At 42.9% G+C, this 16,434-nt stretch overlaps 2 protein-coding genes and 2 long non-coding RNA genes across 4 annotated transcripts in view; 1 reads left to right on the top strand and 3 right to left on the bottom strand.

Annotated features, from left to right (window-relative positions):
* Positions 1 to 1,370, bottom strand: part of LOC135260684 (RAB11-binding protein RELCH homolog) — a 37,753-nt gene extending 36,383 nt beyond the window's left edge. Inside the window, exon 1 of the mRNA XM_064346118.1 lies at positions 1,271 to 1,370. Within this exon, the coding sequence (XP_064202188.1) occupies positions 1,271 to 1,316 (46 nt within the window). The 5' untranslated portion in view covers positions 1,317 to 1,370. The remainder of the gene's footprint in view (positions 1 to 1,270) is intronic.
* Positions 234 to 4,897, top strand: LOC135260269 (probable G-protein coupled receptor 141). Its single transcript, XM_064345512.1, has 2 exons — positions 234 to 459; positions 3,777 to 4,897. The coding sequence occupies exon 2, from the start codon at positions 3,793 to 3,795 to the stop codon at positions 4,852 to 4,854; it is 1,062 nt and encodes a 353-aa protein (XP_064201582.1). The 5' UTR covers positions 234 to 459; positions 3,777 to 3,792; the 3' UTR covers positions 4,855 to 4,897.
* Positions 4,898 to 8,892: 3,995 nt separating this feature from the next.
* LOC135260692 (uncharacterized) lies at positions 8,893 to 11,385 on the bottom strand. Its single transcript, XR_010331727.1, has 2 exons — positions 10,287 to 11,385; positions 8,893 to 9,189 (listed from the first exon to the last, which is right to left on the bottom strand). It is a non-coding gene; the product is annotated as an uncharacterized LOC135260692 (long non-coding RNA).
* A 717-nt stretch (positions 11,386 to 12,102) lies between these two features.
* Positions 12,103 to 14,386, bottom strand: LOC135260691 (uncharacterized). The gene is made up of 3 exons (XR_010331726.1): positions 14,192 to 14,386; positions 13,262 to 13,518; positions 12,103 to 12,511 (listed from the first exon to the last, which is right to left on the bottom strand). It is a non-coding gene; the product is annotated as an uncharacterized LOC135260691 (long non-coding RNA).
* Positions 14,387 to 16,434: the final 2,048 nt, after the last annotated feature.

Genomic DNA, 16,434 nt, shown 5'->3' on the forward strand with positions numbered 1-16,434 from the left:
CAACTTACTGTTCCTGTGGTTACATCTTCAGAGTTACCCACAGACTGTCATTTTTGATTCAGAAGTGCCTGTAAATGCAGCAACTTGTTGGTACACATGGATAATTTTATAGAGTGCAGACCAAGGTAAACTCTAATTTGGGGTACTGTTACAGTTTGAAGCGAACACATTGCACACGCACGCACGCACGCACGCACGCACGCACACGCACACGCACACGCACACGCACACCCACACCCACATCCACATCCACACCCACACCCATACCCATACCCACACCCACACCTTGGTCCAAGGTTCTCATGCAAAAACACCAGTAGGAGTTCAATCATTGCACAACGTGACACTGCAGCATTCGCAAAAGCAGTTGACTTTCTTAAGCAACCGTGATACAGACCTATTACAGCACAAATTTCAGTGTGGCAGTACTGGGAAACGGACAAACTCTTAAGAGCAACGGTAAGTTTGGTTTTCATTCCACTACAATAATCAGCAAATAATTCAGTTCGCCTGCATGCTCTTACGTACTCTTAATTTGTTTGTGATGCTGTTGTCCACCATGGAATGACGGTGTGTTTGAATTTATTTAACCCTTTAAAGTGTGAGATCACGAATATGCAGGGGTGGACAGTAACGAAGTACATTTACTTGAGTACTGTACTTAAGTACATTTTTCGAGTATCTGTACTTTACTTGAGTATTTATTTTTTTGGAAACTTATGACTTTTACTCCACTACATTTGAAAGATAAATATTGTACTTTTGACTTCACTACATTTCTAAGAAGGTTGTGATTACTCGTTACTTTGAAGCATAGCTTTGAAGTCAACAATTGAATCTATTTTTATTTTATAAAATACGATTGGCCACACGCCTTACAGGAGAACAACCAATCACAGTAGCCTACTCCGAATATGCTGTCGGTCATGGTCAAAGTGCTTGCTTGTTGCATTCAGTGATTGAACGGTTCAATTTGAACTTGGCGGCAGTAATGATGGCGACGGCAGAAGATAAGGATGATTCTTCGCCACCAGAGCACCCATGGCCATATCTCACGTACATGTTTGAGATTTGTGAAATTCAAAAAGATTCATATTCTTTTAAATGTTTGCTCTGCTTACCACTCACAAACTACATCGCTGCATTCAAAAAACTCGCCGTCCAACCTGAAAAAGCATGTCGAGCAGGGGTTCAATTGGGGGTGGACGTGGGTGGACGGCGTTCACCCACCTTTGGTAAACAAATAAATAATTTTGACCGGCAGTTTTACCAATGACTATGACAATCCAGTCCATGTTTCGTAGGCTCCAGTCCATGTGTTCCCTCTAGCCAGTTACTCGCTCAACCAATCAAAAATCCGAAGGAAAAAACTCAGGAGGAACAGTCGTTTATATAGACAGGCACAGAAAGAAAAATATCGTTGATTGTCTTGATTGTTTGGAAGTGGACGCGGTAGGTAATTTCATTAACATTTAATTTCATCTATGCAAAGGGAGATGAATAAACAGCCCCCCACGAACGCCGGCTATTATTAACGGCAACTTTGATTGCTTGAGCAAAATCAGCAGGTTGCTGGCCAGCAGCTAAGCTAGGATTGAATATTTCCCACATAAATAACGTTTCATTCAGCGGCGACTGGTGACCTGAAAATTGGTGGGGCGCAAAACTTTCCTTTAAACTAATCATTGATCTCAACCTATTTTCATTAGTAATTTTTCCTTTATAATCAAACGCATGCCAACGATCGGATTAATCATATGGCAAGTAGCCTAACATACAGCCTCTTCATACCGTGTTTGAGGGATTAAATCATAAATTCAATTTATCCGTTAAAAATCCGTTTTAATCACCAAGTAGTCTAGACTTAACAAACAGGATACACCAGTCTGTTATCTACTGTTAGTTTTCAGAATAACCCAGCAAAAATAAAAACTGCACTTAAATTTTGTTTGCAATCTATGCATTGCAGATATTTGCCATGATTAGGAGTGCGCGGAGAAAGAAGTGCATGTATCCGCAAACAAAATGTGCACGATTCCGTACTGCAAATTAAAATAAATGTAGGCTATAAGGCCTAGGCTACTCGCTAAAACTGCCTATTTGGGGAGAGCTGGCTAGATATGATAGTATTGAGTAGGCCTAGCCTATTTTGTGGATTAATTGTATTGATACTCAGTGGAAATCGGCGGAAGATTCCGCCACTGCTTAGTGATTAGAACGGATTTTTCTAAATCGCATTTATCATTTAATCTCCCTAACACAATGCGAAGAAGCTGTGTCCCTTTCCAATTGATTAGTCAGATGTTTGCATGCTTGTTAATCACTGAAAATTAATTAAAACTGTTTGAAATCAATGATTAGTTTAAATGAAAGTTTTGCGCATCACCAGTTTAAGGAAGATGGATAAAGGAGGCAGAAAGTGAGGACAAGAGGAGGATGACTGGTTATTTTCGTGGGTTAAAAAAATTCTCAGCTTTAATGACACTCAATAAACTTGAAATATATTATGTAAAAGCTTGCATCAATAGTATACATTCTTTTTAAAACATTGTTTTCCTTAATTACAAATATGCGCACAATACATTAAGGATACAACTGTTTTGAGCTGAGACATTCATTGTACCTTTTTTCACCCACCTCCCAAATCCCAATTTAACCCCTGATGTCGAGGTTTGTAAACGTTAGCTAACGGTAGCCCGTTTGCTAATTATGAAGTTGTCTGAGCTTGTAGTGGTTGCAGTTTTTATGGTAGGATCGGTCAGATGAAATTTTATGGAATTTGAGCGAAGGGTCATCCAACTGTTTCACATTTCAGGCAATGCTATCTATCGTGTGTTGCTATCTAATAACAGTAAAAATGCATGTGTAAATGAGCTTCTGTAAATGCATCATAGAAACAATACAACAGTGTGTTGACATTAAAAAGAAAATGTACTTTTGAATACTTAAGTATTTTTAAAAGCAAGTACTCCAGTACTTTTAATTCAAGTAAAAAATTGACTGAACAACTTTCACTTGTAGTGGAGAATTCCATTTTTCATTTTCAGACACACACACGCATACACACACACACATTTTAGATCTGTTCTCCCTTGTTCAGAACAACAGTTGTCAACTGCAATTTAGTCCAGGCAGAAAGGACACCGTGTGCCTCTAAACCACAGGCTTCCTGTCTTGCTCAAATTACCAGCTTTTGTCTATTATTTGAATCATCATCCATATCATTTACTCTGAAATGGAGGATGATTCAAATGACAGGAGGACCTTTTCGTAACCTCAAAGATTGGGTAAACAAAATTATGATTGTCATGAACATACATGATATTTCACACTGGACTTCCTTGAATATTGAGTGTTTTTCTTCAATAAACAATGTTGATGGGTCAGACGTCTACATAGCCTTGCCATACCTGGTATAGTGAATGCATGCATTCACAGCATTTTTTCAACGCCATAATGTCAAATTTGACCAGTATGCCTTATCGCATTGATAATATGGATAAAGCTACTTGTAGAATATACATTACCTGATGAATATAAATGTAGGCACAAATTGATAATCTGTCCCTTTTTTTTCTTAAAAATATTTCACAGGATTGCTTGCCTTGCCTTAAATTGTTACTCAAATTTGTATTTAAAAAAAGCCATCCTAATTTGGTCCTAAGTACAGAGAGATACTTGCTTCGGCTCTTTGTGGAGTATTGAATCAAAATGTTGGCGTAATGGATTTTTGAATATTTTTCTTCTTCTTCTTTGCACTGAATTTCAATTCCCAGGATAGCAAAAGAGAAGATGTCACAAGGGAATCAATCCAACAACATCAACTCAACCATTCCCAACCAATACCACAACGCCTTGGCCACCATGTACAGCGTCATACTTGCGGGAGGCATCGTTAGCATAGGCCTCATGATCAGCGTCCTCAAGTCCAACGTCCGATCGGTGACGACCGTGGCGGTGCTGAACCTGATCGCGGTCCACCTCCTCTTCCTGCTCACCGTGCCGTTCCGGATCTACTTCTACGCCACCAACTCGTGGCCGATGAACAGGGACTTCTGCAAGGTGGTGAGCGGCATGATCCACGGGCACATGTACATCACGTTCATCTTCTACGTCGTCATCCTGGTGATCCGCCACCTGGGCTTCTTCCGCGGCGGGAGCAGCGTGGACTTCCACCGGAAGCTGCACGCCGCGCTGGCGAGCGCGGCGGTGTGGACCGTGACGCTCGCCGTCGTCCTCCCCATCTTCGCCATCAATTACGGCGAAAGCGCCAACACGAAAGCGCTTGCCGGCAATGAGACGAAACTGCTTGCCGGCAATGACACGAAACTGCTTGCCGGCAATGACACGAAACTGCTTGCCGGCAATGAGACGAAACTGCTTGCCGGCAATGAGACGAAACTGCTTGCCGGCAATGAGACGAAACCGCTTGCCGGCAATGAGACGAAACCGCTTGGCGGCAACAAGACCTGCTTCAACTTCGGCGGGGAGCTCCAGCAAGGCCCCGTCAAGGTGCTAAACTACGTGATCATCGCCGTCGTCCTCCTGGTCACCTTCCCGCTCGTCGGCTGCCAGGTCTGGATCTTCGTGCTGGTCCTGCGGAAGTACAAAACCAACTTCTCTCAGCACCAGGAGTTCTGGGCTCAGGTCAAAAGCCTGTGCTTCGTGCTGGTCATGTTCGTGTGCTTCGTTCCCTATCACTTGTTCCGGATATTCTACGTGCTTAATCAAATCCGTCTTCACGACGCGAACGAGGTTTTCCTGGCCGTGACCGCTTTGAGCTGCTTGGACATGCTGACTTTCATAGGCCGAAACCCCTGCGGCGCGTGCTACGTGGGGAGCTGCTGCAGGTAGTCGCAGCCGTAATAATCTTTTTTATTTTTTTTAAAAAGAAGAATCACTGTGTGAGGACCTGAAGGCCTTGCGGATGTTTGGATCGTCGACAAACGTCTCGGGAGAAGGACTGCATGAAGGCTCCTTTACTTCAGTGGCTGAAGTTGGGTTGGAAAACCGTACCGGGTTCTTCTGCACATTGCTTACATGAGCACCAGCACTTTTTTTGAGCACTTTTTAACGCGCCCTATGTCGTCATCCCAGTTCTCACACATTTCTTATCGCCGCTGCTTTCCGTCGTAAGTGCGTGTAGGTGTTTGCGAAGACGGGGACTCGTTCAAAGAATTTCCCCTCACCCACCTCGTTACAGTTGCAAGCTCCCCCCCCGCCCCCATGCAATTGCAACCGCAGAACCGCATTTCTATATTAGACTACCCCCCCCCCCCACCCCCCTGTATGTCGTCATCCGAGTTCTCACACCTGTTTCTTATCGCCGCTGCTTTCACTCGTAAGTGCGTGTAGGCGTCTGCGAAGACGAGGACTCGTTCCGCTTCCCTTGCTCCCACCGTAAACTCGCGAAAAAGGGGGGGGGGGGATTTTTGGTGGTCCCATAAAATTGACGCGAGAGGAAGCAGTTCTCAGATCCGGATTAACCATCAACTCGCAAAAATGTAACCTGCATTTCGCTTCTGTAACCTTAGTTTCTCTCAGGCGAGTTCCCAAACGCGAGTTACGAAGGCACAGTTTCCTCAGAAGACACGATCAAGCAGCACATTGTATTTTATTTTTTTTTAGACTGGCTTCCGAAGCAATGCAATTTACCCAGATTAACCAAGTTAAACCAAGTTAAACTACGCGGTCGTTCCCTGCTCTTGGAACTGTACTTCCCTCTAGGGTTTTCAACGCACTTCTTCCTGGTTTTGGTTATACACTTTGTTGTACACTCTCTTATCCAGAGCGTCTGCCAAATGCCTGTATTGTAATGTAAAAAATGTAATGCAATATTGCACCTGTAATGTATTGATGCACGTATTGGCTACTGTTTATACGCTAACCTTTTTTGCTGAAATCTACTGTAGAATATGTATGATATATGTCTTTAAGAATGAAATACCCCAGGGCATGAAGAAATTACCCCTCGAGACACTGTATGGCCAGTCTTGTGATTGCCCTGGACTGTGGCCAATCTGGCCTTAAAAATTAGCTGTCCGCACGGTCAGGTGGACAATGCCCATTTGAACTGACCGACTTGAAAAGCAGGAAACAAAAGGTCCTCCAAGTTTGGGGCATTACGTTCTGCGTGGGTAATCCAATTTTAGGAATGACCTTCGTCTGGGACACACCTCTCCCCCTCCTGCTTCGACAGCTCGACGCAAACCTGCTCGCCAGCTAGGCAGAGTAAATCGTATCGCGTGTATTGAAAAAAAAAAACTGATTTTATCCAGTATTACTGCAGATAGTGATCGTTGCAGCAGCGCGGAGAATAGGAGCTTTTTAAATCATTTACTTTGGAATTACTCCTGCCGGAAACCGAGAGAGTACGCACAGAGAATGTGTTCGGGTGGAAGTCCTTGGACAGGAAGATTGTGTGTATTTTAGCATTACTAGAAAATAATGTTAGGCCTATGAACAAGAGCATTTGCAAATCTACAACATGTATTAGGGGTGTGTGTGGGGGGGGGGGGGGTGTGTGAGGGGGGTTGTTTTTGACAACTGAGAGGAATGAGGGTGGGATAGAGTATCTGCTTGTCTTGCAAGTATTATTTAACCAATGCACCTGTTAATGTGTCATGAACAGGTTTATTTAACCAATGCACCTGTTAATGTGTCATGGACCTCATTAAAGGGATAGCTCATAAAAATAAAAATCTGTTTTTTAGTTTCATTTTTTATTGACATTTACAGCAGTTTCAGATGACTTTCAATGATGGCTGGTATAGTGGGAGTTGTGGGTTCATTGTTTAAAGTAAAAACAGAGACAATGACAACACCAACAATAACACCAACAGGAACAACAACAACAGCAACAACAACAGCACCATCAACAGCAACAACAACAAAAACAACAACACCAACAGCAGCAGGAGCAGCTAGAACAACAACAAACAAAAAAAACAACGGCAAAAAACATGGGGTTGACTGTAACATACTTAGCTGGATTTCAGACCTCAGGTTTAAACCCCTAGACCACAAAACTGTAATACAACCAGAACAGCTAAAACTTAGTTTAACAGGTCTGGATAGCTGGTCCAGTCATAATATAATTCTGTTATGTAAACTCCAGCTGGAAATGGTGCAATTGGCCCAAAACCAGCTTGTATAACAAACCTGATATACCTCTATCTGATTATTAGGGGTCCAAGCAGCAAAGCTGGTGGAACCCTATTGTATCTGTTAGGATTATTAATATTCTTATTTTTCTCTGCTAAAAGTGTCTGAGGCTCAGCAACCATAACCATCGTAGAGCAACTAAATTTGACAGGTGGGTTCCTATGGCCCCCCACTACTCAGGCACTAAAAATAACCTATGTCGGCCAGATGGTGGCGCTATAACACGTTGTCATGCATAAAAGGCCATAACTCCCACACCATGAGTTAGAGCAACACAAAACTTCATTGACCTATACATCTGAACGTGCTCAACATTCTTTGCCATTGGGCCCACCATTTTGACTTTTTAGTTGGGGCTTGGAAGTTTTCTCCGCTAAAATGTCTGAGGCTCAGCAACCATAAGTTGTAGACCAACCAAATTTGGTAGGTTGGTTCCTATGGCCCCCCACTACTCAGGCACTACCAATCACCTATGTCGGCCAGATGGTGGCGCTATAACAAAGGGTCATACTTTAAAAGGCCATAACTCCCACACCATAAGTCAGATCAACAGAAAACTTAATTGACCGATGCATCTGAATATGCTCTACAACTTTGGGACTACAACTATCGGGACCACCTATGTCCGCCATATTGTTTGCCCGCCATTTGGACTTTTTTTATTAGTTGGGGTGCGGAAGAGCTGCAGCTCCAAATCTAAAGTGTTACAACATCTAGTAAACTTCTTTACGGCAAGCGGCTAGAAGACATCCATGGCGACGCAAGTAATCCGACACCGTAGGGTGTAGTTTTTTATCAGTTTTAACGTTGCCTACGGGTTTTGTGAATCAACTGCTATAACCTGTTAGTCAAAGCCGTATGCCAGTGACCTCATGTCAGCGGTCAACCAATCATCTTCTTTACGGCGTATGCGGGCACTGGTTGCTAACTGTGCGCTTTTAATTTCTTGAGGACGTCTGCGTCTTCAACGCGGCCGTGGTCTGCAACCGTCGCACATGCCGCACATTGCGCACAACCCCTACACAGACCCATTTTTACGTGTACTATGCAGAAGTATAAAACAGCCTTTAGTGTTACGACATAGTAAAGGCCTTTACGCCTAGCGGCTAGGAGACATCCATGGCGATGCAGTAGATATGTTGGGTGAAGGTATATGATCATGAGGACAAAACCATTTAAAAATCGCTCCATGGGGGCGCGATAGTGCCAATGCTTGGACCCCTCCCAACGCCGCTTGCGGCTTTAATTATTATTACCGTTTTACCAGTGCATCGTGTGACATGAGTGGTGTAAAAGAAACAGCAAAATGCTGCCCCTTGCTGGCATGTTGCATATCTGATCACAGCGATGCTGTCAACTGTTGACTTATACACCACACAAAGCCACCTGTGATAGTCATACAACTTCAGCTGAAATCAGGAAGTGCATGCGGTTAATTTGGAGAGCTGCAGCGCTTCCCAGGTGTACTCTGGTGATGCACCTGCGAAAGAGATCTTTTGTTGTGAGAATCATTTTACCTGGAATGTGGATGCCCACTGTGCAGACAATTAGTAGTGATACCTGAGTGATAGCAATAGTAGATGCCCGAGTTTGATTCGTTTACACCTCTCTTACCCTTGTACCCTCTTCCTTGTATTGACTCATGTTGATCTGTTGCCTCTGACATAACTACCTTGTGTTAAGAACCGGTCTCGGACAGGACCCAAATGCAGGACTCAGAGGCAGCAGTTGATGGAATACAAAAAGGGGTTTATTCGAGTACAGACAGAGGCGGTAGGAATCAGGAGAGACTTGGGACAGGAACCGTGAGGGTAGGTGCAGAGGTCCGGGATCCGGCTTGGCGTGGCACTGAACAGGCTGTGGCAGGAACCCAGGCAGGCTTGGAGCAGGGGCTGTGGGGTCCGGGATCCGGAATCCGGCTGGGCGCTGAACGGAATATCTCCGGTGTCAGTGGTGGAGCTGGGCTGGAGACTGGGAGGCCGGCGAAGGACGGGCTGGATCGGGAGGTTGGAGCTGGGGAGGTAACTGGGGAGAACAGGGGAACACGGAACAAGACGCAACGCAGACAACACGTAGGCACGACAGACAGGGAAACACTGAACAAGGTACATGAACAAACAATCTGTGGCCAAGGAAACAGTGCGAGGTGAGGAAACCGAGGAAGGTGCAGAGAAAACAGGGTATAGAAAATAGTGCTAGGCTAGGTTTTAACGCGATTGCAAGGTATGACACTGGGCAACAAATCAACGATCTGGCAAAGACAGAAACAAAAAGTGTGGCTTTATAGTCTGGTGCTGATTGGAATTAATCAGGGAGGGTGTGAGGAATGCGACCTGAACGAGTGTGAAAATTGCTGAGGGCTGGAAGTGATTAGGGAGTGCATGGGGAAAGATCACACCCACCCTGTGGGGAAAAGCAAAAACATGGTGAGGAACAAGGCACATGGAACAGAAATAACCGGAACACAAGGGAAACCATATGACAAACGAAACACGGGGGCATGACACCTTGTCTGTGAGTTTTGGAGTTGTGTGTATGGACTGGGTAAACTGCAAATGAATTGTCCTTCTTGGGATCAATAACGTTGTCTCAATCTGAATCACCCCTCCCTTTCACCTCCTTACAGGATCTGCTGAAACACACGACTAGGCCAATAAAATAAAATAAACAAAAACAAAAAAAGCACACAGTGCTCAAAAGTTTCCACAAGACACCTGAAATATTGCTGTCATTCAGTACAGCCATTCCACTCGTATGAATTCAACTGTGTCAGAACTTACTCAGTACCATCAAAGCAAAACAAGCAGTAAATAATTAAAGACTGCACACATGCTTCACTATGAAAAACCCTCAGTTTCAGGTATGAGAAATGACCGTGACACAGTTGAAATGCTTCCGTTTGTGCAGTGATGGCAGTTCGCATTATTTCAGCATAATCACCCCTTGTAAAGGCCTTTAATCTGATACTGAATTTAAGTGGTACGTTACTGGCATTTAGCAGACACTCTTATCCAGAGCGACTTACACAACTTTAACATGGTATCCGTTTATACAACTGGATATATACTGGAGCAATTCAGGTCAAGTACCTTCCTCAAGGTACTGCAACGGCAGTGCCCTACCTGGGAATCTGCAAACTTTTGGTTACAAGAAACATTCCCCACCCATTGCACTAAACTGCCGTCTTGAAGGCATGAAACAGTGACCCATATACACCGTATAGATCACGTCCGCTGGAGCTATAAATACCGGGTGACAATTACGTGCTTGCATTAGCTTCATTGGGGCAGATAAGCACCAGGTGAAGCTACTCGAAATTAGCTCAACAATACGGGGCAGTTAAACACCAACCCCCACACACAGTTTCACTAACGCCTTTAACTAACTAACAACAGCAAGTCAACTACAGATATTCTCAGCTAACGTACAACTAAGCTTGCTGACTAGCAACAGTTGAGACAAGTTTTAAAAAAGATTACCTAAATTACACACAACTATGTTCTATAACTAGCAACAGCAGAAACAAATCAAGTTAAGATACGCTTATCTGAATCGCGGGGGACGGCAGAAACGACGACACAATCAGATGCACACAATCAGATTAGGGAAACCACAGTGAGAACACCGTGAGGCCAAAGGGAATTTTTAAAGAGCTAGAGCATTCAGAGTCTGATGTTTGAGAAAGTAAGAATGAATCACCAATGTCTTGTTACATTACAGGCATTTAGCAGACGCTCTTGCCCAGAGCGACTTACGTAACTTTTTACGTAGCATTTCTGAATCCATTTATACAGCTGGATATATACTGGAGCAATGCAGGTTAAGTACCTTGCTCAAGGGGTACAACGGCGGTGTCCTAGTGGGGACTCAAATCTACGACCCATAAGTTACAAGACCAACTCCTTACCCATTATACTATACTACCGCCCTTCATTCACTCTCCAAAGCGGGACCGTAAGACAAAGAGACAAGATGGAGGTGTTAGTGAAAAATATCCATATGAAATACCGCTGGAAGTTTTGCGATGAAACGAAACAATCGAGCGCAACTCCAACCGCACGTCAAAAAGGTCTCGCGATCCGAGGAGACAAATTTAAAACTTTCTGGTAACGGCGGCCGGAGCGTCGGGCCGTGCCACACTCGAAGCAGATGTGTTAAAAACCACACGCGATATGTCATCTTTAACGCACCTCCACGTCTAATTCGGGACAACACATTTTGTGTTACTTTCAACAGTCTGTTTTTTTTAAGTCTCCTGTTGTAACATGAATTGTATAGCCTACTTTGTAAACCAAAAACTACTGACTGAGACAAAATGTGTTTAAAGTGACAGAAAGGTAGTAACACAGAAAACGTGTTGGATATTAACACATCCTTTGTTGCAGTGAGTGGGGGGATGCTTCTCAGCTGCAGGGACTTAACCCCTAAAGACCCATATCATCATTTTTGTTACTGAACAGTCGTTTTGGAGTCTCCAAATAGCCTTTTTTGGAAACCCAACTAGACATACTGTAGCTCAGAAGAAACAATGCAGAGTTCTCATTTTTGATGGTATTGTTTCGAACCAGGATCTGTCCCGCATTGTGGCTGACCAACTCCTTACCCATTATGCTACACTGCCGATCTTCGTTCACTCTCCAAAGCGGGACCGTAAGGCAAAGAGACGAGATGGAGGTGTTAGTGAAAAAGATCCATATGAAATACCGCTGGAAGTTTTGCGATGAAACGAAACAATCGAGCGCAATTCCAACCGCATGTCAAAAAGGTCTCACGATCCGAGGAGACAAATTTAAAACTTTCTGGTAACGGCGGCCGGAGCGTCGGGCCGTGGCACTCTCGAAGCAGATGTGTTAAAAACCACACGCGACGTGTCATCTTTAACGCACCTCCACGTCTAATTCGGGACAACACATTTTGTGTTACTTTCAACAGTCTGTGTTTTTGTTTTTGTTTTTTTTAAGTCTCCTGTTGTAACACATGCATTGTATAGCCTACTTTGTAAACCAAAAACTACTGACTGAGACAAAATGTGTTTAAAGTGACAGAAAGGTAGTAACACAGAAAACGTGTTGGATATTAACACATCCTTTGTTGCAGTGAGTGGGGGGATGCTTCTCAGCTGCAGGGACTTAACCCCTAAAGACCCATATCATCATTTTTGTTACTGAACAGTCGTTTTGGAGTCTCCAAATAGCCTTTTTTGGAAACCCAACTAGACATACTGTAGCTCAGAAGAAACAATGCAGAGTTCTCATTCTTGATGGTATTGTTTCGAACCAGGATCTGTCCCGCATTGTGGCTGTGGCTCCATTGTGTTTCCAAACCCACCGGGTACAGCCACAGGCATCTGTTACCATTAAAAAAAAAAGAAATTAGAAAAAAAACTTCCCCTCATGCGGCGTTTGAGCTTCTATTACTTTGTTTCAGTAATATTTAAACTCATTCTGACTATTGGAAAACAAAATTTCAGTAGAGACCAAGATTATGGCTGTAGTCAAGAGAGTTCAAGAAGAGTCATTTTGGGTATGTCCTTTTCTGGTTTGTGTTAAAAAAAAGGGGTGGTTTAAAGATTGAAAGTGAAAGGAATGGAGCAAAGGGAAATGCTGGAGACCCGAAACTGGTCACATCCGTGGCTTAAATTCTTGCATTGATTTCCCCACAAACATGAAAAAAAAAATCATGCCAGAATAACAAACAAAAATGGAAGCTTCTCTCTGTCCTATTATTTAAGAAACCTATCCAAAGATTCTCTGAAAACATTTGCTGGAACAAAACTGGAATTGCAGTCAAAAGTGCATTGAATGAAAGAAAGAAAGATTTCCAACAAAAACAAAATGGTTCCAGCGCTACATGCTTGGAGCCCTAAATATTAACTAAAACTATGCATAATTTGTCATTGATCTTTGTTGACTCAAGACTTGTGGAGAATGGTTTGCAGTGCTACAGCACTGCAAAAGTACAATACACAGACAAAAAACCCCAGCTCCATAAACAGGCCCCTCACTGTATCTTTCCAGCTAATGCTGGCCTTACAACAGTCAATATTTTAAGCGATTTTACAGTCTTAGGAGTCATAATAAAATCTTCCCAATCTTACCTCAGTCCCCGTCACGATTCACGATTATGAGACCGTTTCAAGACTGAGTTCATGAGTCCTTTTTCTTGTCTTGACCGTCCTGACGATATCAGACATGTTTTAATATTTATCGTAAGTCTTCATTCTTGGCTCAAAAGGCTTGCGATGGTCAGTGATGCAATTTATAATCCTGTCAACAGCCAATAGACACGTTTTTCTTTGCCCGACAACTGCACATTTCTGTGCAACTGTGTGAATTTCCGACAGGATGAGAAGGCCTAAGATAAAAAAAAAATCTCAGAAGAATCTCGTTGGAGTCTTACAAATGTGTGAAGCTGCATGATTCGCACATTATAAGGCTCAGAGTCCTAAGATGTGTACACCTTTGAAATTAAAAACCCATGACTTAGCACAGATTGCTGTTAAATGAAAGAGTGTGACAGACTTTAGTTGTCTAGGGGTCGTCTAATGTACGTGAGGCATTTGGCTCCTGCTGCACATAAAAAAAATCCAGAACTCTACCTACGCCAACAGATGTTGAATTGTGCAATGTTCCTCACTAAAAAAAGAAAAAAATCTGGAAGTAGATTACCCATCAAAACATAAACTCTGCCAAAACAAACTTCAGCTGAAACCCAATACTTTAGAATAACTCGCCAAGTTGCTTGTTATTCATGCTCAGATACTTTCCTGACATGATGAGATCAGATCTGGGTCAAATACTTTTAAAGCAATTACCCTTTTAGACCCAAAGAAAATGCCCTGCAGGTTAATCAAATAAGAAAGATGTATTTTCACCAATATTCAATATTTTTTTTGTTTTTTTTTTGTCACACATTTTGGGTTTTCACACATTTAGTAACATTTTTCGCTGACAGTGTTTCCTGAAGCGTTTGCCAATTTTGCAGAAATCTATAGACAAAGAATTCAAAATGCACATTTGACCCTGACCTGGAGTGGACAGCAATGAGGTCTCTAAGCTCATCAATGAGCTTATCTAGGGCTGTCAAACTAAATTTCCAGGGGGCCACAGTGCCTGTGAGTTTCCTTTCAATCAGCTGTCTATTAAGCCTGTGAAAACTATTAACTAGCTGCATGCATTCTTTAGCCAGTCAATTGCTGAAATGTACCTCTGATGTCACAAACACCCCAACAAAAATCAGCACACACTGCAAACCTGACGCTTGCGAGATAATCCTTTTCAGCTGTTGTCCCCTTCCTGTCTGGACTGAGTGACGTGGCCCAAATCAGCCAGAAGGTGGCGCCAAACAGCAGGAACGCACACAATGCCTGTTCCACACCAACATCTCTGTTATCTGTCATCTATGTCACCAGTCTGAAGTCTCCCACTGAGTTTGCATTTGACTGAAGCCCTTATCTGACTTCACATGAAATTGTCATTAGATTTTTATTTTTTATTTTTTTCTGAAATTCACATTCCTGTCGCATAAATGTTGTTGAAATTGGCAATTGAGCAGTGAGAATCTTCTCCTGGGATCTGAGTTCAGACGCTCATTGGCTATTAGATTAACATGTTAAACATAAATATCAGTTTATGGAAAATTGATCATTTGTCCAGTCCACTCATTGGACTGATTGATTTCCTGACCTCAGCAAGGCCTTCAGCCCTGTCTAGGACTCAAAGTGCCTAAAATGGTGAAGTGCTGAATGGGTGAAAATGGTGAATCAGTGAATTGTGAATTGGTGAAAATGGTGAATGGTGAATGGTGAATTGTGATTTGGTGAAAATGGGGGCATGAGGTGCAGGGAAGCACGGACACCTACCATCAGTGTGAATGTGATGCCCCCTGCTGCCAGGTGATGAGATCTCACTCTCTGTGTACAACCTGGCCAAAGATGACGATGATCTGCTGCAGGAGCTGGTCCTGGAAGGCAGGGGGCGCTGTAACACTGCTTCCTCCGGTCCTTTATAACAGGGACTTTCCACCTTGTTCTGATCCAGGGACCAGCAGCCAGGCTCAAATGCCTCCCAGGGACCACCATCCTAAGTTTAAAAAGACTATACAGGTACAAAACGTGCTATATTTTCAAATATTTTTCCAAGTCTATATATAGTCATTGCATGTCAGGTCTGGCCAGGGACCCCCGACAGTACCTTCAAGGACATCCCGGTTGAAAACCCAGGCTTTACAGTTTATAGCACAGAACTTCGAACTTTGGTCTTGGAGGGCCGCAGTGTGTTCTGATTTTTGGGCTGTTTTGGCACCAGGGGTACATTAAAGTCATTGACTGGCTAAAGAATCCACACACCGTGTTCTAAAGGCCTCAGTCAGCAGCTCATTGAAAGGAAACCCCGAAATCCACCGACAGTGCGCCTACCCCCCTGGGTATTTAGTTTGACACCCCTTGTTTATTGTAATGGTACCAGACCTTTTTGAAAATTAAAACATTAAATCATTTCTTTAGCATATGTTATTCAGCCTATGCTGTTACCAATTATACCGGTCATACAATGGTTGTGAGAATTTAGGACAATAGATTTTTTGCACTAATAATTGCCTTTTTTTGGATAGTTATATCTTTAAAGAGTGGACATTATGAGCACTTAGTTATTTAATGGCCAGTTTCAGAGTAGGCACACCTCGGTGATCAGTGCTGATTGTAGTAAGCCTGTCAATATTTTTTCAAAATACTGTCCTCTCCAATACCACTTATTTTCCAGCAAACATTTTCAAGAAAGAAAAATGAAAATACTTTCATCTCATACTGAACGTACAGCAATGAATTTACGGCTATTTGATATTACTGTGGCAATTCAAAATGTGTTCTTCATATCACATCTGGTAGATTTTTTTTATTTTTTATTTTTTTACCGGCAAGAACAAATAAGTGACTAAAATCTGATGAAGGTTTCTGCTTGGTTTCTGTTTAGATCATAAATTATGAATCCTGTGCTTGCTGGCATGCATGTCATTGATAAGCAGGTGTAGCTGTCCTCTTGTCATTCCATCAGAGACAAAAAGACAACAAAAAATGGACATTAAACAAACGTCATCCTAGAATGCCGTTTGGTTCCGCAGGGGTGCTTCAAGAATGCACCAGGTAGGTGACCTTTACAAAGCTGATTTGTCCTTGACAATGTGCAATATAAGTGAGCGTTCTCCTTAGGTTAATTTCATTCTCATACAGTATCAATTCAACATTGCTCTTAATGAAACAAGCACAGTATACAA

The sequence above is a fragment of the Anguilla rostrata genome, chromosome 8 (genome assembly GCF_018555375.3).
Source record: "Anguilla rostrata isolate EN2019 chromosome 8, ASM1855537v3, whole genome shotgun sequence".
In the NCBI taxonomy this organism is placed as follows: domain Eukaryota; kingdom Metazoa; phylum Chordata; class Actinopteri; order Anguilliformes; family Anguillidae; genus Anguilla; species Anguilla rostrata.